The sequence below is a fragment of the Petaurus breviceps genome, unplaced genomic scaffold (assembly GCF_028583685.1).
Source record: "Petaurus breviceps papuanus isolate PSGF00001 unplaced genomic scaffold, PetGlider_PUasm1.0 91041, whole genome shotgun sequence".
Taxonomy (NCBI): Eukaryota; Metazoa; Chordata; class Mammalia; order Diprotodontia; family Petauridae; genus Petaurus; species Petaurus breviceps.
Window position 1 is genome coordinate 9012677 of NW_027187400.1, and position 24704 is coordinate 9037380.

General features: G+C 45.3%; 1 protein-coding gene across 3 annotated transcripts in view; it reads left to right on the forward strand.

Annotated features, from left to right (window-relative positions):
• MYOM3 (myomesin 3) overlaps positions 1 to 24704 on the forward strand; it is an 86560-nt gene that overhangs the window by 50301 nt on the left and 11555 nt on the right. For all 3 annotated transcript variants that reach the window (XM_069079419.1, XM_069079421.1, XM_069079422.1), the window contains 11 exons: positions 858 to 972; positions 2145 to 2301; positions 6453 to 6562; positions 10801 to 10845; positions 11119 to 11255; positions 11883 to 12027; positions 12866 to 12925; positions 13972 to 14039; positions 17111 to 17221; positions 20412 to 20499; positions 22373 to 22411. In XM_069079419.1, the coding sequence (XP_068935520.1) occupies positions 858 to 972; positions 2145 to 2301; positions 6453 to 6562; positions 10801 to 10845; positions 11119 to 11255; positions 11883 to 12027; positions 12866 to 12925; positions 13972 to 14039; positions 17111 to 17221; positions 20412 to 20499; positions 22373 to 22411 (1075 nt within the window). The remainder of the gene's footprint in view (positions 1 to 857; positions 973 to 2144; positions 2302 to 6452; positions 6563 to 10800; positions 10846 to 11118; positions 11256 to 11882; positions 12028 to 12865; positions 12926 to 13971; positions 14040 to 17110; positions 17222 to 20411; positions 20500 to 22372; positions 22412 to 24704) is intronic.

The following is a 24704-nucleotide window of genomic DNA, read 5'->3' on the forward strand; positions in this document are numbered from 1 at the left end:
CTGTGTTCTAAGGGCCCTCCCAGCTCTGGCATCCTGTGCTCTAAGGGCCCTCCCAGCTCTGGCATCCTGTGCTCTCAGAATCTTCCCAGCTCTGACATTCTGTGTTCTAAGGGCCCTCCCAGCTCTGACATCCTGTGTTCTCAAAACCTTTCCAGCTCTGACATACTATGTTCTAAAGTCCCTCTCACTTTTAATATTCTCTGTTCTAAGGCCTCTCCTATTTCTTATAATTCTGTGTTCTAATTTCTTTCCTAGTATTGATGTTCTCTAAGTTCCCTCCCCATTCTTTGTTCTGAGGTCCTTTCTAGCTCTAACATTTTATGTTTTAATGTCCCCTCCAGCTCTGACATTATGTGTTCTAAGATCCTTCCAGAATCAATGTTCTAAAGTCACTCACGTCTCTAACATTCTATATCTGGTAACATCCTATGTTCTAAGACCCCTCCCATCTCTAATATTCTGTGTTTTGATATCCCTTCCATATTTGACATTCTGGATTCTAAGGGCCCTCCCAGTTCTAACATTCTATATTCCAATGTTCCTTCCAGTTCTGACATTTTGGATTCCGAGGTACCTTTTAGTCCTACCTGTATACATAAGTCTATGACTAAATCATTAGTCTTCAGTGCCCTCATTTGGGGCAGCTAATGGCTCTCATGGAGAGCAAGGAAACAAGATTCAATCATTTCACATCTGGCCATAACACAGTGAGAGTACTGCAGCAGGTCAGGGCCCTACATGCCCCCAGCCCACAGGACACCTGGTTTTCACCCACTTCATTAACATCATGGGCATTTTCCTGGGGATGGAGAATTGGTTCTCTGCTATCGGTGACAGAGCTTTCTTGGTCTCCCCAGGTTTCAGATCTGGAGCCAGGAAAAAGTTACAAGTTTCAGGTACAAGCTGTGAATTCAGCTGGGATAGGGCAGCCATCTCTGCCCTCTGACCCTGTATTCATGGAAGATAAACCAGGTAGGGGGGCCTAGAAGAGAGCAGATTAAGGGTGGGGGTGGTCAAGACTGGGAAGGCTGTTATCTGAGGCAGCAAGGCACTGAGTCACACTGAGGACATTGTCAAGGTCCCCCTCCTCTGCCCCCCACTCTATATACATCTTCCTTCCCTGTTCCCTTCCTTTTTCCAAACTCCACCCCAACACCTCCACACACCATACCACCTCCTAACTTTCCCCTTGCCCCCATCTTCTTCTACATTTCATATTTTCCTCTCCAAATTCACTTTGGGAATTATCTACAACCCATGTTTAGACCCAGTCTGGCTTCTCCTTCTCCCCCAGTCCAAGGAGTCCTTCTCTTGGTCTCAGTTTCTTCATCTGTAAAAAAGCAGGAGTTGGGGGAGTTGGATTAGCTGACTCTAAGGTCTTTGCAGCTCCAAATCAATGAGTCTATTACCTATTCTATATTCTAATATCCCTTCCAGCTCTATCATTCTAAGGTTCCCCCCCCCCAAGACACGTTCTATGTTCTAAGACCCTTTCCAGATTTGACATTTACACTCTAAGGCTCCTTCTTCTAGCTCTGACATTCTGTGTTCTAAGGTTTACCCCCTTATCCTCATATTTAAGATACTATATTCTAAAGATCCTCCTACACGTGATATTCTGTGTTCTGAGGTTTCTCTAATGTTCTAAGGCCCCTTCTAGCTCCAATATTCTAAGATCCCTCCTAGCCCTGAGATTATGTGTAATAAGATGCCAGCTCAGACCTTCTGTGCCCTAAAGTCCCTCCCGTCTCAGACATCCCATACTCTTAGACCCCATCCAAGGTGTATACTCTGGGTTTTGAGGATCCTCTGATAATATATGCTGAGTCTCCAATTCTTCCATCCTCTACAAGGGAGTTCTGAGCTTCCTCCCCTCTCCTCTTCACTTCGCTCCCCGTTCCCTCCGTATGGCTGAATACATAAAGCACTGGGCTGGGAACCGGTGTGCCTGGGTTCTTCTACTGACTGTACCAGTGACTTGCCCTGTGGCCTTTGAGAGGGAGGGAGGTCCCAGGCTTTCCTTTTGTTCCTTCTGGTGTGTGGTTCTGGCTATTGTGCGCAAGCAGTGCCTGGGAGCATGAATGCTGACTGGTGTGGGGCCTAGTGCAGCTCATGGAAGACTGAGCTATTGTGTCTTTCCTCAGATGCCCGGGAGATCAAGGTTGGTGTGGATGAAGAAGGCTCTGTTTTCATGGCTTTTGAGGCCCCGGAGGCTCCAGATTCCTCTGAGTTTGAATGGGCAAAGGATTATAAGGGGCCTCCAGACCCCCAGAGAATCACAGTGAAAGATGATGTCTGCAGGTATATGTGGGGAGCGACTCGCCCATCAGCTCTTTGTCACCACCCCTGTAGGGAAATTAGTCCCGGCTCTACCGCTGCCCAGCTGGGTGACCTTGGGCGAGGCACCTGAGTCTCTAACTCTCCATTCCATCCTTATAAAATAAGGGAGTTGTGTTACATGATTTGATAATATGGTTTCTAGCCCTAATATCTTATATTCCAATACCCCTCCCAGTTCTGACAGTCTCTGCTCCATGGGCCCTCTCAGCTCTGGCATTCTGTGTTCAAGGGACACTGCCAGCTCTGACATCCTATATTCTGATATCCTTCCCAGTTCTGACATCCTCTCTGCTAAAGGCCCTCTCAGCTCTAATATTTTATGTCCTAAGTTTCATCCTACTCTGATGGTCTGTGCTCTGAGCCCCCAACCCCAACTTTGACATTCTGGGTTTTAAGGCCCTCCCAGCTCTGATGTTCTATGTTCTAAGGGCCCTCCCAGCTCTGACATCCTGTGTTCTAAGGGCCCTCCCAGCTCTGACATTCTCTGTTCTAAGGCACCCTCAGCTCTGACATCCTGTGTTCCAAGGCCCCTCCCAGCTCTGACATCCTGTGTTCTAAGGCACCCCCAGCTCTGATATGCTATGTTCTAACGCCCCTCCCAGCTCTGACATCCTGTGTTCTAAGGCACCCCCAGCTCTGACATTCTGTGTTCTAAGGCCCCTCCCACCTCTGACATCCTGTGTTGTAAAGGCCCTCCCAACTGACATTCTGGGTTCTAAGGGTCCTCCCAGCTCTGACATAACCTGTTCTAAGGCCCCCCCCAGCTCTGACATGTGACTTCTCAGACCTGACATAGAATATATTCTAAGGTGCCTTCTAGCTCTAATAGCCTCTGTTCTAAGGTCCCTTTCAGGTCCAGCATTCTGTATTCTCAGGTGCTTTCCTCTTGCTCCCTGACCTTCCCTTCTGAGGACATAAAGTAACTTAAAGGAAACCTGGGTTTCTAAGTCCTTTATTGAGCCCCTGCAGCTCTGGATAAAAGTGAGGAGGTTTGGATCTGCTGCACACACAGCCCAAGTCCTACCGATGGAACAGTGGCCTTTACATTTATCAATCCATGTTCCCCTCTCCTCCCTCATCCTCATGCTCACAGCGTTAGCTCCCCCCATTCTTCCCAGCTCAGTCACCAGTCCCAGATGTCCTGCCTTAACTGTTCTTCACCATCACTACGTGACCACTGGCTTTTGTTGACATAGCCCTGCCTCTCTCTCTGTCTTTGGGCTAAACCTTATTGATATAAGACCTGTTCATCCTTGGCCTCCCAGGATAGGCAGTAGCCATAATTCCTGCCCCTTACTGCCCTTTGCTCCTTTCTTCTTGAATCTATTCCATTTCCCAGATGACCAGTCATCAACCCTTAGAACAGAGAAATGTCTCCTAATAAACAAGGGTTAGGGAGGAAATGAAAGAGCAGCTCTCCCCAGTTCTTTGAGACCAGGAGCATCATCAGCCAGCTTCCTAAGAGTGAAACCAGCCACTTCCCCATCACCCCAGCCCAGGCTGTCCCTTTGGCTGCCACAACACCTTCTGACCCTGTATTACCCTAAGGTCTCTTCTAGTAACTGACCTTCTATGTACAGCTGAACATTCTATGTTCTAAGGTCCCTTCCAGTCCAAACTATTCTGTTAGAGGCAGGGTGATCACAGTGTAAAGAGGGCTGATTTCAACATGAGAGGACACAGGTTCAAATCCTGCCTCAAACACTTCTTCTACATGTGACCTTGGGCAAGTCATACCATTTCTTTGGGTCTCAGTTTCCTCATCTACAAATTGGGGTGGAGGGTGGAAGGAAATGGAATGAGATGAACTCCAAGGTTCTAAATCTAGTATCTCTTTCAACACTTATATTCTAAGTTCTTCTCCAGCCTTCCTGTCTTCTCTTTTAAAGTCCTTTCCATCTCTGACCATCCTATGACTTTATTATTTAATCTTATTGAAACAGGTCTTTTTTTATTTTGTCTGTCCAGTCCTGGGTTTCAAGCATCAGTGAATAGGTCAGCACAAAAAACAAGGAGTGAAATGGAAAAATCCAGTCTTGTTATTTACATCATCTATCAAACTCCCATTGTGTGCATTAGGCTCTAGGAAGGTAGGGAGGACAGGATGAGGATGACAGGGTCCCTCCTTTCCAGGAGCCAACACAGCAGGCACACAGGGACTCATCCATGGGCATTGTTCATCCAGAATATTAAATGCAAAGAAATATGGCACCGTCTTCCATGCTAGAAGAATAATTACGGAGGGTGGAGGGAAGAGGAGGGCTGCAAATCAGAAATCCCAAGTAGACATAGAATTAAAGAACCATCCTGAGACTAAAATCCCTGTCTTGTTGTCCAGCAAGCCCTGGATGAGCTCACATCTGGGTCAGCTTGATAGGGAAACATCTGAGGCAGGATTTAATCTAACATCTGACTCCAGGTCTAGGGTTCTTGTTTTCTATGGTGCCACCTAGCTGCCACTTCATATATCTTTAAAAATATATATCATTATTTATTTATTTATTTTAAACATTCTTTTCTTTTTAAATTTTGAGTCCCAAATTCTCGCCTTCCCACAGCCTCTCCCACCCACTGAGAAGGCAAGCAATAGAACAATTATATACCAAGCATTTCCATATTAGCTGCATTTCCAAAAAAAGCAAGAAAAATAAAGAAAGTGAACAAATTATACTTCAGTTAGCTACTCAGAGTTCATCAGTTCTCTCTCTGGAGGCAGAGAGCATTTCTCATCATGAGTCCTTCTGAATTGTCTTGGATCATTGTATTGGTCAGAGTAGCCAAGACTTTCGCAGCTGATCATCATTACAACTTTGTTGTTACTATGCACAATCATCTCCAGCTTCTTCTTACTTCACTTTGCATCAGTTCATATGGGTCTTGCCATGTTTTTCTGAAACCATCCTTCTCATCATTTCTTATAGCAAAATAAATACTCTGCCACAATCTTATGCACATTATAGTTTATAAAAGCACATTTCCTATATTATTTCACCATATCCTCACATTAGTTGGGGGAAGGAATAGAAGGAGGGAGAGAAGATGGAGGAGGGGTACGGAGTGCCATTATTATAACCTCTATCTTACAGATGAGATAGCTAAGGCTCAGAGATGAGAACTGACTGGTTCTAGATGGGCCTATGTTACCTTACTCTCCTTTTGTTGGCAAATTCTAACAGGTCTTTGTTTCACTCTCAATTTGATCTCTGAACTCAAGACTCATAAACTCAGAGGATTTAGAACTAACTGTAAGAGACTTGGGGCAGGCAGCCCGGTGGTACCATAGTGCATAGAGTGCTGGGCCTGGAGTTAGGAAGACTCATCTTCTTCAGATGCTTGTTAGCCATGTGACCCTGGGAAAGTCATTTAACCCTGTTTGCCTCAGTTTCCTCATCTGTAAAATGAGCTGGAGAAGGAAATGGCAAACCACTCCGATATCTTTGCCAAGAAAACCCCATGAAGAGTTGGACTGAAAAATTACTAAACAAAATAAAATGTGGATAATAGCATCCATCTCCCAGTGTTGTTGTGAAGATAAAAAATGAGATATTTATAAAGAACTTTGCAATTCTTAGAATGCTATATAAATGCTAGCCATTATTATTAATTGTCTATCCTGCTCAACTAAATTTGTCCTGATTTACTTCTTGCATTCATTTTCCATAGTGAATTCCAAGGTTGATTTGAGAGTACCTTTCATTCTTGCCCAAGGCTCCAAAATTGCTAGCCATGGCTCTTCAATATTTGATCTCAGAGGTCCTTGCTAGCTCTACATCCTGAGGTCCTATTTGATAGGATCATAGATTGTGAGTTACAAGAAATCTCCAAGGCCCGATCCCTTCATTTGATAGATGGCATACTGAATCCCAGAGAGAGGAAGGCATTTGCCAGAGGCCATTTGATAAGTTGGAAAGCCAGGGATTGAACATAAGTCCCCTGACTCCGAAGTAAGCACACTTTCCCCTATACCACACTGCCTTCATGGCTTTGTAGAGCCAGCTAAGGTGCCTTGAGATTGAGGTGAGGGAGAGTGGGATGTGTTTGAGAACCCAGGGAAATGATCATTCTGGGTGTCCAAGAGCCTAATCATGGAGCCTTCCTTCCATCCCTTCTAGTTCAAAGATTATCCTGAAGGAACCAAGCAAAGAAGACCTGGGAACCTATTCAGTGACAGTCACAGACACAGATGAAGACATCTCAGCAAGTCATACTCTGACTGAGGAAGGTAAGCTGCCCCAACCCTGATAGCATGGGGTAGTGGAAAGGATGCTGGCCTGGTTCAGGATGCTTTGTGGACTCCCACTTTGGGCAGATAGGTGGTGCAGTGGACAGAGAGCTGGGCCTAGAGTCAGGGAGATTCATCCTCCTGGGTTCAAATCTGGCCTCAGACACTTACTAGCTGCGTGTTTCTGGACAAGTCACTTAACCCTGTTTGCCTCAGTTTCCTCATCTGTAAAATGAGCTGGAGAAGGAAATGGTAAACTATTCCAGTATCTTTGCCGAGAAAACCCCGAACAGAGTGGTGAAGAGTCAGACATGACTGAAAACGACTGAACAATTCCCCCATTAGACTGTGAGCTCCTTGAAAGCTGGGACTGTCCTGTGCATTTCTTTGTATTCTCAATGCTTAGCCCAGGGTCTGGCACACATTAGGTGCTTAATAAATGATCGCTGACTGACTGGAATGCCAGCTGTCTGACCGTTGGCAAGTCCCTTCCCTACATTGTCTATAAAATGAGGGAGTGGGACTCAGTGACCCTCAAGATTCCTTCCAATTATAACACGTGATTCTACGAGAGAACAATTGGCTTTCAGTCTGGCAGACTCACTGATCCCCTAAGTGTCTGCTCTCAGGAGTCCTGGGTTCTAGTCCTAACTTTGTCCCTAATTCACTGCATGATGCGGGGCAGGCCACTTCACCACTCTCAGCCTCAGTTTCTTCATCTGTAAAATGGAGATAATGAAAATGAGCGAAATGCGATAAATATTTATGAAGCACTTACTATGCGCCAGGTATAGTGCCCTCTCTTACTAAGTGCTAGGAATAGAAATACAAGCAAAAAAAGATGACCCCTGCCCTCAGGCAGCTTACATTCTAATTAGTTAAAATTTTAAAAGGTGAGCTGAAAAGTGAGAGTAGTAGGAAGAAGAGAATGAAGGTAGCTGACACAGGGCAAGGTTTTGAAGACCAGAAGTGACTGGCAGTAGGACCAGGAGGAGAGTGAAGGCAGCCCAGCCCAGCCCCTTCACAAAACGGAGGGTCCAGGAAGAACTCATCAGTGAGAAAAGTAGAGGTGTTGCTGAGGGCAATTCCATGGTGAGGGCCTTGGGTGTGGGGGGCTGCTCCAGGGCAGGGAGGTCCCTGGCACTCAGGGAAATCCAAGCTAAGCCAACAGTAGTAAGGGCATGGTTTAGATGTCCAAAGGAAGTCAGGAATAGGGCCAGGAGGAGAATACAGTATAATGTTACTAGAACTGCCTCTTTTTCTGGGTTGTTATAAGGATTCCTGGAAAGATTGGGATTGCATTACTAAAGGCAAAGATATAACTAGAAATGTGTGTGCCTGGGGCAAGAGGGAGGCACATAGCAGGCAGGAATGCAAGGAGCAAGGGATGTGGCTGCTAGGATAGAGGATGTGCATCCCAGAAAACCATCAGATTTCTATATGACTTAAAGGACCAGCCACTGAGGAGGATATGGCAAAGGGGGAGATGGGAGGGGAGGCTCAGTCACCAGAGGAAAGAAGCATGCCCTGGGTAGTATGTCAGTACCCTATAAATTTTAGCACCCTTGGGCAAAAGCCCAGCCTTTCACCTTAGTTACAGCTCTGAATAAAGGAAAAGATAGTAGAATCATTAATATGTGACTGATCTCCTGTCTTTTTTTTTTTTTTGGACAAGATAAACAAATTTGCAGATCAGGTGAATGATATGAATATAGTTTACCTACATTTTTAGCAAAATACTTAACAAAATACTTCATACTATTTTTGTTGACAGTATGGAGTCAGCTATAACATTCTTAGGTGGATTCAGAAGTGATTGAATGGTCATACTCAAAGAGTAGTCATTAATGGATCAGTACCAACTTTTAAGGTCTTTAGTGAAGTGCCCCAGGGATCTCATCTTAATAGATTTAATATTTTTGTCATTGACTTGAATAAAGAAATAGATGATATCCTTATGACTCAGAGGTGGAAAGTACTGCTGGCATGCTGGATGACAGAAATCTGAATCCAAAAAAAACATCTCAAGAAGTTAGAACACTGGGCCAAATCCAACCAGATGAAATTTAATAGTGATCAATGTAAAGTCTTACACTCCCCTCCCCCCACAACAGGCATAGTAGTCCATCTGAGAAAGATCTAATAATAACAACAGTGAACATTCATATAACACCTACTATGTGCTGTGCTAAACACTTCTTATCTCTTATACTCCCCTCCCTCCACAACAGGCATAGCAGTCCATCTAAGAAAGATCTAATAATAACAATAGTGAACATTCATATAACACCTACTATGCGCTGTGCTAAACACTTCACAAATATTATCTCTTATACTTCCCTCCCTCCACAACAGGCATAGCAGTCCATCTGAGAAAGATCTAATAATAACAATAGTGAACATTCATATAATACCTACTATGTGCTGTGCTGAACACTTCACAAATATTATCTCATTTGATCCTCACAGCAACCCTGCAGGGTAGATGCTATTATTATCAATATTTTACAGATGAGGAAAGTGAGGGAGAAAGAGGTTAAGTGACTTGCCCAGGTTAACACAGTTAATAAGTATCTGAGGCCAGATCTTTACTTAGATTTTCTTGACTCTAGTTCAGTACTGTGACACCTGACTGACAGAGCATTTTGGTGAATGTCAAGCTCAATTAATATGAGTCTAGAAGCCCAGAAAAAAGTCAAGGCCACCCAAGACTGCATTAATTGAGACCCAGTGTCTAGGACTGGAGATGGGACAGTCCTGCTGTAATCTGGTCTGGTCAGACCACATCTAGAGTAGACCATGTTTAGTTCTGGGTACCAATTTTCTGAAGGACATTAATAGGTAGCTGAGTATCCAGGAAAGGGCAACCAGGATGATTTTTGTTGTTATTGGTTAGTAATTTTCATTTGTGTCTGATTCTTTGTGACCCCTTTTGGAGTTTTCCTGGCAGACATACTGGAGTGATTTGCCATTTCCTTCTCCAGTTCATGCTACAGATGAGGAAACTGAGGCAAATGGGGTTCAGTGATTTGCCCAGGGTTAAACAGCTAGTATCTGAGGACAGACTTGAACTAAGGCCTTCCTGACTCCAAGTCATTCATTATGAAGGACTGGCCAAAAAATCATGTCACAAAAAGATCCCTTGGGAATGTTTAGCATTGAGAGAATAAGATTTGGCAGAGCAAGGTTCGTAGGAATAGGAGTCAATAGAGGCCATGATCGCTGTCCTCAAGTACTTCAGGAGGGATCACATAGGAGAGAAATGCTTGGCCCAGAGGGCAGAACGAGAAGCAATGGACATGTAGGCAGGTAGGAAGAACTATTCCAAAGTGGAACAGGCTTCTTCAGGTGAGTCCTCCCCCTATTCTCCTGGGAACCCTTTCCATACCGGAGGTGTCCAAAAAAGGCAGCAGATTACTTGATGGAAGGGCAGTAGAGGGGATTTTTGTTCAGGTACCAGTAGGATCAAATGGATTCTAATGTTCCTTTCAACTCTGAGATTCTGTGAGGATCGTACTAGAACACAGGGTCACAGAACTGACTAGACAGTGCCTTAGAGAACATCTCATCCAATCATATTATTTCACAGATGAGAAAACAGAGGCTCCAAGAAACGAAATGATTTGCTTAAAGTCACACAGGTTGCAAGTATCAGGTCCTGGATTTGGACCTAACTCTATACCAAACTGCAAACTCTTTCCCTTAAGTCAAATCAACAAACATTTGCTAAGTGCTTATTAGACTCTACTTAGAGCTGGAGTTGCAAATTCCAACAAAAAGAAAGCTAGTTCCTGCCCTCAAGGAATTTGCATTCTAATGAAGGAAGACAACACATAAAAAGAAAATTGAAAAGGGTAGAGTAGAGAAGATATGGAGCAGAGAAGGTCCCTATAAGAGGAGAATGGTAGAGAAAATCCAAAGAGTCAGGTGGTTCAGTGGTGCAGGTGGTGCAGTGAATAGAGCACCGGCCCTGGAGTCAGGAGGACCTGAGTTCAAATTTGACCTCAGACACTTAACACTTACTAGCCATGTGACCTTGGGCAAGTCACTTAACCCCAATTGCCCTGCCTTCCCCCATCCAAAAAACAAACAAACAAAAAAAAAAGATGGAGACCTCTCCAGGTTGGAGAGGTCTTATTATGCATATGAAGGCGTTTGACAAATTATAAGCCATGATGCATTTGGGCCATTGATTTGTGACTTCAATTTGATCTCCCCCTTGTTCTTCCCTGCTCTAGAACTGGACAAGCTGAAGAAATTGAGCCATGAGATCAAAAACCCCGGTGAGTATATGGTGGAGAACTGTCCAGCTCAGGACTCAGAGAGCATGTCCTGGGCAAAGATATCACTGGGCCTGGTTCTGAAGCTGAAATCCCTGGTCTGGAGCTCAGGACTCCTAAACTTAGAAAAGTCCTCCAAGAGCATTTTAATTATTGAATGCTAAGGATGAGCTCCAAGGTGGTATCAAGGTGATAAGGGAGGAGGAATAGGAGAAGGAAGGGAGAGGGAAGGGATGGCAGAGCCAAACGAACACGCCCTTTCCTTCTGTTCCCTAGTGATTAAGCTGATATCCGGCTGGAACATTGATATCCTTGACCAGGGAGAGGTTCGTCTGTGGCTGGAGGTTGAAACATTATCTCCGGCAGCTCAGCTGCGTTTAATCTTCAATGACAAAGAGCTTGTCAGCTCTCCAGTAAGTATGTGCTCAGAATTCCTAAACACAGCTTCCCCTCCTCCAACTCCCCCCCCCCCCCCCATTCCCTTTGCTGCCTGGGCACTAACAGAGATCAGCACAGAGGCAGTGTAGAATAACAGAAACCAGCCTAGACCAGGAATCAGAAGACCTGGGTTGGTTTAATTTGGGGTGTGTGAGCTGTGGGGAAGGAGGAATCTTTTTACATATACAGTAGTCTGACAATTAGCATGCAATGCAATGCAGTTCTTACTCTGGAATAGATGTTAAACAATTCAACACATGTATTAAACAGACTATAAGCTACAGGGGAAGGGGGAGGGACAGGGAGCATATTATTTTTGGTTTTGTGTCCCCAGCACCCAAGACAATTCCCTGCATGTAGCAAGTTCTTAATAAGTGTTAGCTGAATTGTGCCTGAAGCTGAAGTGAAGGGGGAGGGAACTTAGATCTCAGATACCTTCTAGTTCAACCCTTTGTCCTGAAAAAATGAGGAAACTGAAGCTTAAAAAGGTTAAATGCTTTGTCCAAAGTTGCTTGCTTGTAAGTTGCAGAAATGGGACTCAAACCCAGTTCTCATAACTTCCACTGAAGTCCTTTTTTTCCCACTCTGTTTTGTTTTCCCAGACACACAAAATCAATTTTGACAGAGAAAAGGGACTTGTGGAGCTGACTATTCAAAATTTCTCTGATGAAGACATGGGGACATACACAGCCCAGCTCCAGGATGGAAAAGCTAAGAACCAGATCACCCTGGCCCTGGTTGATGACAGTAAGTAAGAGCAGACACACTCCAAGCTGAATTTTTGCAGGGATTGTTCATGGCATATTAGAAATGTCAACAAATCTATGAGGATGGAGGTGCTCCCTCCCTCCGTCTTCTACAACCCTTGAGACAAGCCCAACCTCCCAGGCATCCTGTGTGGTCCCCTGGAACCTCTTCCACTTCACCTGGGCCAGCTTGCCTCTGCTTCTCCCAAGGCAAGTTCCATTCCACCATGCCACCCCCCTCCTCTGAGCAAGGTTGCCCTGGTAAAATTGGGAAGGAGATAAAGTTGAGCTCCCCACCTCCCCAAAGCCCTCTAGGGTGCTAGGTGTCACCAAAGTGACAATTAATGACCAAAATGTTTCTGAGAACTAAGGTCTTTGCTCCTGGCTAATGTATTAACTCATAAGTGAATGGCCAGGTGTATCATCTGTCAACTGTAATGCATTAGCTGATGAGAAATCCACCAACAAGTGTCTATTAAGAGCCTAGCATGTGCCTGGCACTGTGCCAGGGATAAGAAGACAAAAGTGGGATTTAAGTTGATTTCACCCACCCAGGAAGATCCCTGTGATTGCCCAGGCTTCCTCCCAGCAAAGGATTGCTCCTTCAGAGCAAAGATTCAGCTCAGATCCAGTCAACAAGCCCTTACTATTTACTTACTCTGTGCCAGGCACTGTACTAGACTCAGCCTACAAAGGTAAAAACTAAACCTTCTGCCCTCAAGGAGCTTACAGTCAGCCTTCTGATTTAGAACACTGGTTGCAATCATGTTCTCTGCTCCTCCTGTTCTGAGGTCCTCCAACTTGGCTAATGGCATTCCCCTCCATCTGGGCCTTCACAGGTTTTGATAAACTTCTGAGGGCTTCAGCCGCCAAACGGAGAGACTGGAAGAGAAAACAAGGTAAGAGCATCAAGTTGGCTCTTGGGTGATGGAATTTTTTGGGACTCAGCAACTCTTGAAAACCATCTACTGAGTCACAGAGGGATCTTTGAAGAGAATATCCACACCAAAAAAATCATGGGTCACTTGTCTGTTAAAGTACACAATTTCATATTTAGTATTTTAAAGGGAAAGTATCACTGGATCCTAAATTTTACATCCAGCAGACTACCAGCCATCTATGGAATACTGCTTGGAAAAAGCCAACCTATGTTGTTATTCCAGAGTCAAAAGGCTTGGGTTCAAATGCCACCTCTGATATTTATTAGCTTCGTGGCCTTAGGCAAGTGAATGAACTTCTCTGGGCCTCAGTTTCCTTACCTATAATATGAAGGGGTTGATTTAGAATGGCCTCTGAGGTCCCTTCTAATTCCAGATTTATAGTCCTATGATAGCCTTAACATAATCATTATTACATTATTTTCTTTGATATGATTAATAATACTATATCAGGTATTTATTGAGTATTTAATATGTGTTAGCCACCATGCCAAGCACTACAGATACAAAAAAAAGCAGAAACAGTCCTTGCCTTCAAGGGAAAGCCAACACTAACATAAATATAAATATAAACAAGACACACTCAAGGTAACCTGAGAGGAGAAGGCATCGGACCTAGAAGAACTGGAAAGGGTCTTCTGAAAAAGATGTCATTTGAGCTGAGTCTTGAAGGAACATGGTAGTGATGGTGAGGGGTGAGGGTGATGATGGTGGTGGGTGAATAGTTACTGAACATCAGGTTCCTGTTATTAGGCTTGAGAAAATTCCCTTCAGTTCAGTTCTATTCAACAATCTGTCACAAATCCATTCAATTACTTTTTTTTTTTTACTTATGTGTGGGCTTTAATTCTTGGTGGTCCCAGAACCCGGAGTGCCTCAACAAAGCAGATTCAAGTGAAGATGGGGGTGATATGTGGGTACTAAAATACAGAGGCCAACCAGGACTGATTGATGCCAAGAAGGCAGTCCTCCAGCTCTAATGGGCATGGGCATGTGGGTATTGGCAGGTCCTCATTTTGTGGAACCTTTGAAGTGGAAGATCACTGAAGAATGTGAAGTCGTTCTGACTTGCAAGGCAAGTATAACACTTCTGCCCCTGTTCTTCCCTTTTCTGGTTTCAGGGTGGGAAACAAAGATTTTCTCCATCTAAACCCAATGGTCCTTCTTGTTGTCTCTTAATTAGGGAATCAACTGTGGATTTTTTCCCAGGAAAAGAATTTACTTTCTTTAGTTTATAATCCAGTCTAGGAAATAGTCCAAATAGGCCTGGCTGAACCTACAATCCAGAAAACTGATGTTACTGACTTCCCTGGATGGAGTGCCTGGTGAGGGGAGGGGAAGAGAGGAGTCCATTTTCAAGGACTTGTCCTTACACCTTCTAGGAGGAGAGGAGTAATGTATATGTTCCCAGGAGGGAGATCATATCTGAGTGTGCCCTTGGGGTGGAAGAAATTCCCCCTAGAACCTAGTGGGCAAGTTTCAGGGTGAGGAAAATGCGGAGCCCTGAAATGAAAATGAGGGAAGTTGATAAAAAGAGATTCTTTGAGGGATGATGGGGTTATAAACCAGGCTAATCAGGGAGAAGAGGCAGGTAGTGGCTCAGTGGAGCCTGGAGTCAGGAAGACCTGAGTTCAAATCCAATTTCAGAAACTTCCTAGTTGTATGATCCTGAGCCAGTCACTTAACTTCTGATTGCCTGACAAAATTATTCCACTGGAGAAGGAAAGGGTGAATCACTCAAGTATCTTTGTCAAGAAAATCCTAAATGGGGTCACAAAGGGTTGGACTTGACTGCAACAACTAAACAACAGCAATGGGGGAGAAGAGATAGAGCACAGGACTTGGAAGCAAGAAAATCCATCCTCATGAGTTCAAATCAAGCCTCAGAAACTTCCTAGTTCTGTGACCCTGGGCAAGTCAAGTCATTTAACCCTGTTTATCTCAGTTTCTTCAGCGTAAAATGAGCTGGAGAAGGAAATGGCAAACATACCAGTGTCTTTCCCAAGAAAACCCCAGATGTGCTCACAAAGAGTTAGATATGACTGAAACAACTCAACAACAATAAGCAAAATTGGGGAAAGAATGCCAAAGGGTGTAATGGGAAGAGGGCAGGATCCAGGAAAGATCTAAGGGAGAACAAGGGGCTCCTGCCTCAATCCAATGTGACGGGGTGGCCCCTTTATAAAGCAGAGGGGATTCTTGAGCACATAAAGGGAAGTGGTCAATATAAGGGGGAGTGGGAGAGGAATTATTTCAAGGTCAATAGGATTTCCCTGGATATGATGAAGTAGGTATGTACCCCAGGGTAAAATGGGGGCTAACTTGGAGAAGGACTTCTCCAAAAGGCAATGAGGTATAATAAACCACAAGATGGGGGGCTAGATGGGGCAGCCAGGTGGCACAGTGAGTAAGAGTACTGGCCCCAGAGTTGGGATGACCTGGGATCGAATCCAGGCTCTGATACTTAGCACCACACCCAGAAATAACTGGCCGTGTAACCTTGAGCAAGTTACTTAACCCCAATTGCTTTAAAAAAAAAAAAAGATGGGGGGCTAAAGGGATAGAGAATTTGTCTTATGGTCCCTTTCCCAAGAGGAAAGAAGCAGCGTTACAACTTCTTTGAGCCTCAGTTTCTCTATCTATAAATTGGGAATAATAATACCTATAAAGGGAGTTTCCTCATGATAAAGTTCCCAATATCAATAAAGTCACAGGTCCATTCCCTGTCTCTAGTACCTACCTCACAGAGCTGTTAGGAGGAGTCAATGAGATAATATAAAAAAGCATCTTGTAAAACCTTAAACCACCGTGGAAATGTCAGTTCTCATTGCTATCCCCTACCCCAAGAGATGTTTGGGAGGAAACTGCCTCATGAACCTCGAAGCTTTCTGAGCCACCTGAGCACAGGAATAGTACCATTTTGGTCTCTGCGTCACCAGCACCTTGGCCAGCGACTGACCCAAAGTAAACAAAGTGCTTGTGGATTGATTTATTGTTTAATTAATTTCATTGACTCTCAACTATATCATAGAACAGGTTTAAGTTCTTAAAATGGATTCATAGTAAACACTTGGATAGATTTCAGGGGGTCTGTGAACTTGGATAGAAAAATTATATTTTTATTTTAATTAACCTCTGTAGTTTAGCATTTCCTTCGATTAAGAATATGTGTCGCGGGGCGGCCAGGTAGCACAGCGAATAAGAGCACCGGCTCCAGTGTCAGGACGACATGTGGATTGAATCCGGGCTCAGACACTTAGCACCCACCCAGAAACACCTGGCCGTGTAACCTTGAGCAAGTTACTTAACCCTGATTGCTTAAAAAAAAAAAAAAGAATATGTGTCGGGGTGGCTGGGTGGCACAGTGAATAGAGCACTGTCCCTGAAGTCAGGAGGACCTGGGTTTGTATCCGGCCTCAGACACTTAACACAAAAACTAGCCATGTGATCTTGGGCAAGTCAGTTAACCCCAATTGCCCTCCAAAAAGAAAAAAAAAAGAATATGTGTTACATATGTATATGTATGTATTATATGTATATATAATGTGTATGTGTGTTTAGATTCTGGGTCCATAGGTTTCATCAGACTGCCAAAGGGATAGGGAGAGCAAAAGATTAATTAAGAACTGCTGATTTAGAGGTTTCTTTTGTCTAAATTCCTGATATGACAAGTAACAAATATTTACTAAGGCCGGGTGTGGACATATACTCCCAGCTACCTGGAGTCTGAGACTGTGGAACCAGGTCTGAGAATGGCTTCTGCACTTTCAGCCTAAGTGGAGATAGGGAGATCTAGGTTTTTGTTGTTGGGGTTTTTTGTTTTGTTTTGTTTTGTTTTTATGTAGTAGGCACTGTGAGGACTAAGAGATATGAGGCGTTGGGGCCCCACCTCAAAGGAACTTTAAAGGACTGCCTGACAGCCAAGACCCAACCCAGAAGAGGGTAGCACAGAACGGCATATGCTAAAGGCCAGATGAGTCCATCAAATAAAGAAGAATGAGCTTGCTGTCTTGCCCTGTTCTTAAAAACCAAGCATGGGGAACAGTGCTCTCATTGATGGAGTTTCCCAGATAAAACAAGAGAAGACACAACTTCCTTGAAGGGAAGCCCTCACTCATGTCCTGTGGGCTCTCTCTCATTCCCCAGGTAACAAACACCAAGAAGGAGTCTCGATTTCAATGGATCTTTCAGAAGAAGGAGAATCCAAAGGGCCAGTACAATGCTGAGACAGGGGCTGGCGTTCTAGTGATTCCACAGGTAAACATGGTACCAAAGAATTGGGGCTAGAGCTAGGGTATGAACAGGCTGGTAATGGGATGAATCAGGAAGAACAGGGTAAGTAGAGTTAAATAACCTAAGTACTAATGCTAGCTGTGCTTCTAACTCCTTGTGTGACCTTGGACAAGTCATTTCCCTTTTCTGGGTCTCATTTTCCTCCTCTGTAAAAATGAGGGGTTTGGTCTAAATTGTCACTAAGAATTGTATTTTCAGGTTCCTTCTAGCTCTGACAGCTTCTGTTCTAAGGGCCCTCCCAGCTCTGACATCTTGTGTTCTAAGGGCCCTCCCAGCTCTGATATCCTGTGTTCTAAGGGCCCTCCCTCCTCTGATGTTCTGTGTTCTTAAGGCCCTCCCAGCTCTGACATCCTGTGTTCTAAGGGTTCCCAGCTCAAATATTCTAGGCCATGATACCAGGGCTAAGTGACTTAATGAGCCTTGTGTGTCTCTAGAATTGAAAGTTGATCACATTTAATTCCCCCTTCTAGGCCTCCCTGTGGCCTTCAAAGAAATCTTGCTGGTGGAGGTCTGGTTAGGAAAGAAATATGATTCCTCTTCTGGAAAAAAGTTTTTAAAAAAAAGCCTTTTGCTTCACTGCTGCTGACTTTTCTCCTGAAAAGGAGCTGAGCAAATATGGCAGTTATGAAGGGAAGAAAAATGGTCATGAATCTTCCCCCCTCATCCTGGCTCTTGTTCTTTGTGATGAGTCCTCTGTCTCTGGGTCCAGAATGTTTTCCTTAGCTGGTGGGGAGTTCCACAGAGGCCCAGCTGGGTGGGATGGAGGTGGGGAGCTTCGAGGGAGGGGAGAGCACTGATCCCCAGGTTCCTCCAAGGTCTGTATTCTCACACCCACCCCACCCCACCAGAATGTGTCACAGGCTCCTTACCCAGCCTCTCCCATCATCCCCTCAGAGGCCCATGCAGCAGACAGTCTGGGATTTCAAGTTGAAAGGATCTGGGCTCACATCCTGGCTCTACTTCTTTCTATCTGTGTGACTTTATTCAAATTCCCTCCCTTTCCTGAGCCTCATTTTCCCCCTCTGCCAAATGAGGAGGCAGGATGAGACCACCCCTAAGGTCCCTTCTTGCTCAAAATCCAATGACACCTTCAATAGCTTCCCTTCCATCCCCTGGGGGCTTCTGAATTGGGACTATGAAAATGTGGAAGTCACTGACTTTTTTAAAAACATCCCATTTCTTTGTTTTCCTAAATTCCAGGGGTGGAGGTCTAAATTTGGGTTCTAGAGCAAATTGTGATCAAGAACCTCTGTGAAGATGCAAAATAAATGCAGCACACCTCCCATCCCTGGGTAGACTGTGCAGACCTTGGAGCTAGGATGCCAGGCCAAATGTGCAGCCTGCCAGCCCAGCAGGAAGGCCCCGAGAAGCCAGGGACCTGGACCCCAGGCCCATGGGGGCTTGGAACTTGGAATCTGGGACTGTACTATATAGGAACTGATCTAGGCTGTGAATCTTATCCTCTTCCACTGCCCAGAGCATAAGGTGGTGCAAGGGTGAGTGAGGCCTCTAGGTGTTGGAGGAAATGTTGGTATGTTTATTTTTCCTTGCCATACCTTTGAAAGAAGCATTCCTCTGTTAATATGTTTAAAAAAAAAAAAAAAAGAGAAGTCCTCGGTTGGCTGGCTGGTGATGAACCGTAAAATTGGCATGTCTGAGCTGGACCTTGGGGTTCATCCAGTTTGTCCCCACCCCCACAGCTTTGCAGCCTGGGTAACTGGGTCCCAGAGAAGAGAACTGACTTGTCCACCTTCTGCAGCAGCTGCTGCTGTCTGCTTGGCCTCTCCTCTCCTCCCTTTTCTCTCAGGTCCTCTAGGCCCCCAGCTCTGAACTTCTTGGACTCACTTGTTGAGCAAATCTTTCCTGACTGGTGCTGTAAGAGAAACCCTGGGTCCAGGCCCTGAATGGGAGGTGAGGGGAAAAGCAAAGGCCCTGCCCCAGGAAACTCACAGGGGGCCCAAAGAGAGCTAAGACACGGAGGAAAAGAGAAAGATAAGGATAGGACAAATGTCTAGGAGAGGCAAACATACTCCCCAGGAACTTAGTAAAGGAAGGGGTTACTGTCTACGAAGAGGTCACAGAAGACTTCACTCCCAAAGCAAAGATGTGGCCACGACACTCCCTTACTCAAACATCTTCAGTGGTTCCCTGTTGCTTCCAGAAGGCTTGCAAATTCCTCAGCCTGGCATTTGAGACCCTCCACAATTAGGCTCCCAGACAGCTTTCCAGACTTATTTCATCAAGTAAGCATTTAACAGGAGGTGGCTAGGAAGTGCCATAATGCATGGTCTGGAGTCAAGAAGACCTGAGTTCAAATCCTGCCTCAGACACTTAATAGTTGTGTGACCCTGGGAGAGTCACTTAACCCTGTTTGCCTCAGTTTCCTCATCTGTCAAATGAACTGAAGAAGGAAATGACAAACAATTCCAGGATCTTTGCCAAGAAAACTCTACATGAGGTCACAAAGAGTCAGACATGACTGAAAACAGCAAAGCATTTAACAAATTGATTCTTGCCTTCCCCCACACTTCTCTGCTCCTGCTAGCTGTTTCCCAATATGCCAGTCCATGGTCCCTGGAATGCATTCCCTCCTCACTTTGATCTCACAAGATCCCTGTTTGCTTTCAAAACCTCAGAGACCTTTTCTGACTTCCCCGGCTAGTTTCCTTTCTCTTGAAACTTCTTTGTATTAGTCTGTGTGTCTATGAACATGTCACGAACGTGAGCTCTTTGCTTCTTTTTTGTCTTATATACCTAGCATAGCACCTGGCACATAGTGGGCATTGAATCAGTCACTCAACAGGTGTTTATTTGTCACCTACTATGTGCAAATGGGAAGGAATTTCCTCACCTGGGGTTTCCCCATATGAATGAAGTTAGAGGCTCAGTCCTATCCCAATCTTGGTATTAAAATCGATAGTGAGGCTAGTATTGACCTGGGCCCTGAAGGATTCCAGTGGGTAGAGATGGGGAGAAGGGCGTTCTGGAAGGGGACCTAAAGCCTCCAGGTAGGGGATGGGATTTGCCTGATTTGTCTGGAGCATAGGTTACCTGCTGGGCAGCTGTGTGAGAGAGGGCGAGGAAGGCAGAGGAGCCTTGAATGCCAGGTTTCTATTTTCTTTTCTCTCATACATGTTCTCAACACTCCTGCCAGATGTCCAAAAAAGACAAGGGCACATACATGGCTGTGATTTCTGATGACCGAGGGGAAGATGACACCATTCTTGACCTCACAGGTGAAGGTAGGCACCTCTGAGACCAGGGGCCGCATGGGGGCATGACACACACAGCCACCCGCTAATGTGCCCCCCCGGCACAACTGTGTCTTCACTCCCGGCTTCCCTGGTCTCCTTGCTGGGTCTGCCTCCCCCACATCCTGTAGCCACCCATGGTCTCTCCCTGCCACCTTGCCAAAGGACAGAGCAGTAGACGTTCCCATTCCCAGAGGTTCCCATCCCCACAGAGTGGACTGGCTAAACATTCTCACTTGGGCCTTCCCCAGCCCCAGCTAGAGACAGCTAGCAAAGTACCCGTCACATAGTAGGCACTTAATGTTTGTTGACTGACCTGTGCAGTCAGTAGAGTGCTAGATCTGGAGACAAGAAGACCTGAATCCAAAGCCTGCCTCAGACACTTACCAGCTGTGCAATCTTGGGCAAATCGCCTAGCCACTCTGAGCCTCAATTTCCCCCCTCTGCAAAATGGGGGCTTCCCAGGGGTCTTGTGAGATAATACGGGAATGTTAGCTCTTAGTATCAGTATCATCTCTCTGGCACATTGTCCTGATGCCATAAACATCCTTCTCTAGGCACAGGAAATTAAAAGGCTCATGCTACTCCCACAGGCAGCACCTGAATGGGTCTGGCCCTCGTGCCAGCCCTCCTGCCACCTCTCCTCTGGATGTTCAGCGAGTGAGTTAGGGTAGAGAGGAGGGCAATGCTGGGACATCGTGGGCCACAAATCCCCCCAATGCAGACACCCTCAGATAGCCACCACCGCGTCATCAGCATCACAGCTAACATTCACAGTACACCTACTATGTGCCGACCACTGTGCTGAGCTGCAAATATTCCCTCATTTGATCCTCACAACAACCCTGGGAGGTAAATGTTACCATTATTCCCATTTTATAGATGAGAGGTTAAGTGACTTGGCACGGGTCACACAGTTAGTACATGTTGAATTGGAACTCAGGTCTTCCAGACTCCAAGTCCAGCGCTCTATCTACTGAATCACCTAGCTGCCTCCATATCACAGTAATAATACAAGAGAGGAGTGCTATAGGAGCCACCCCCAAAGCCTCCTGCTCTCCCCTCCTCCAACCTATCACAAAACATGTTTGCATGGAATGATTAACCTTCAGCTTCATCCATTCCAAGTCTTCAGATGACAGCTAGCTGCTATGTTCACCAAGCCCTTTTCTATCATCCAGGACCTGTAAAACTCCCCAGTGAAGATGCTGGCACAATCAATGCTCCCTTTGTTAGAACTTCCAACCCCACCCTCACCCCCACCATGACACCAGCACCAGCATCAGGAATCCTGGTACCTGGGACAAATTCAGTGGTACCAGGGCAGAGACAGAGATCCTAAGATATTTCAATGCCATTGTCAGGAAGGTCGCCAAGGAAGGACCACAGGGGAATGGGGCCAGACAGGCCTCAGAATCTCACCTTAGCCAGCACATCCCGATATCACCACTGATCCCAGGCCACCCCATGCCCAGTGGCATGAGGATTGCCCTACTTCTTTTAGGGTCACTCCTACTGCCAGAACCAGAAACTAGGAGCCAGTAGAGAAGTGTGATCCCAAAGAGAATCTCAGGGGATTGCCACCAGGAGGGAGAAGGGAGTAGAGGCAGACATCCTGTGCAGCATGAAGTACTGAAGAAATGGACCTTTCTCCCATGTTGACCCCAGGGACAAAGCCTCAGTCACCCCACCCTAGTTGCAACTTCAGTCTAACATGTCCCAATTTCCAGGCATTTGTCCCACCTCAGTGAAAGCACTCGTATTCCTATAGTACTTTAAAATTACAAAGTAATTTCCTCATGATGCCCTCTCACCATGAAGGACACTCCCTGAATAGTGACCTCTTTGTCTCTTTCCTGTGCAGCGTATGACGCCATCCTTAATGAGCTCTGCAGGATCAGCGGTATGTAAGTCCCATCTCCTATGTGAGCCCTGCTAGGAAGTTAACGGTACATATGGAGCCCCAACAGTCCAGCTACCTGATGCCAGGGCTGAGCTTATACCTCCAAAGGACAGACCAGCCTCAAGCTCTATTTACTCAGCCTTTGCATGGATGAACACAGAGCACGGTGTGAAGTGGCATGGGTTACTGCCACACAAAACCGTCCTTTTGTGGAGCGTGGATTTATGAATGTAATGCCCCAGAGTGGCTACGAATGTCCCTGGGTCTGTTGTTTACACGCTAGGCTAACTGCTTAAGGGGAAGCTAGGGACTGGAGTAGATAGCAAGCTTGACTCAAAGTCAGGAAGACCTGAGTTCAAATCCTGTCTCTGACTCATAATCACTTTGTGACCACAGTCAAGTCACTTAACCTCCTCATCTGTAAAATGGGGACAATTACAGTATCTACTTCATAGAGTTATTCTGAAGCTGAAATGAAGGCAACATACATAAGGCATTATGCAGACCCTAAAGTGCTACATTATTGGTCCATTGTCTCAGTTGTGTCCAACTCTTCAAGATACTACTTGGGGTCTTCTTGGCAAAGATACTGGAGTGGTTTGCCATTTCCTTCTCCAGCTCATTTTACAGATGAGGAAACCAAGGCAAACAGGGTGAAGTGACTTGCCCAGGGTCATACAGTTAGGAAGTATCTGAGGCTGAATTTGAGCTCAGGTCTTCCTGACTCCAAGTCTGGCGTTCTATCCACTGCGCCATCTTGCTGCCCAAAGTGCTGTACACACGTACATGTTAGTTGTTATAATTATTATGCATCTATAACCACATGCATACTCCCTGAGGTGTAGGCAGTATATGAGAACAGAGTTTTCTGGGATTAGGGCTTGAAAGGATGGTAGAGCCCACCTTCTTCAACCATCTTCTTGGATAGGAACTGAGGCTTAGGAAGAGGGGGTGATTCACCCAACAGAGCCAGGATTTGAATCCAAGGCAGAATTCCAGAATCACAGAATTTGAGAGTTGGAAGGAGCCTCTATGTCCAGCTTTGAGAGCTGGTTGCTAAATGTCCAGTGTGAGAATTTACATCTCAGAGATCAGCAAATGCTAGAAATCAGGGCTTGGTTTATTGTTTTGTTGAGTTCTAGACATAAGAAAATGTTGGGGGAAATGACAATAATGTAGATTAAGTTTAAAAGTGTGTCACGCTTACAGTTGTTTTGAGAGTCAAATAGATGTTAAATATTTACCAGAATATCCCTGATTCTGACCTATACCCAAAAAGGAATCCCCCCTACATTGTACCTGACAAGTGATCCTCCTGCCTCTGCTTAAGGATCTCCCAGAAAAAGAGACTCACGTGCTGCATCCTGAGCCAGCAAATTCTACTTTCAACTAACTCTGCTTGTTTTCCTAACCTCAAGCCTAACGTTCCCCTTTCCCCCCTTTTATCTGTTAATCCAGTTCTGCCCTATAGGGCCAAACTACCCATGTCTAATCCTTCTTCCACGGTGTTCGATTCAGACGTTTAAAGACAACTATCCCCACTCTCCTAAGTCTTGTCTTGCCCAGCCTACACTATCCTCTTGGCTTGACCTCATGCTTCCTCATCTGTAAGATGACAGGGTTGTTTGTCCTCTTAATTCCTTCTAGCTTTAAATCTCTGACCCTCTGTATCTTTCTCTGGATACTCTCTTCCTAAAATGTGGCACCCAGAACTGAGCACAGTCACTCAGATGTGTTCTGACCCTTATAGAGAGCGATGGGGCTGCCGTCTCCTTAGTCCTGGATGCTATGCCACTCCATGTAGCCCAGGATTATACTTGCTTTCTTGGCTGCTCTATCCCACTATGGACTCATTCTGAAATTGTGGTCCACTGGAAACCTTAGATCTTTTTTCAGATGAACTGCCTTTTAGCTCCCATCTTGTACTAGTGAAGCTCATTTTTTGAACCCAAGTATAAGATTCTAAATTCATCTCTATTAAATTTCATCTCATTAAACTCAGTCCCATGCTTTATCCTCTATCTATACCACACAGTTTTTTTGGGGGGAGGGAGAGACAGAGAGAGAGACAGAGACAGAGACAGAGAGAGAGACAGGGAGACAGAGAGAGAGACAGGGAGACAGAGACAGAGAGAGAGAGAAAGAGAGACAGAGAGGAGAGAGGAGAGAGAAACAGAGGAGAGAGAGACAGGAGAGAGAGATAGAGAGAGAGACAGGGAGACAGAGACAGAGAGAGACAGAGAGAGGAGAGAGAGAGAGAGGAGAGACAGAGAGAGGAGAGAGAGACAGAGAG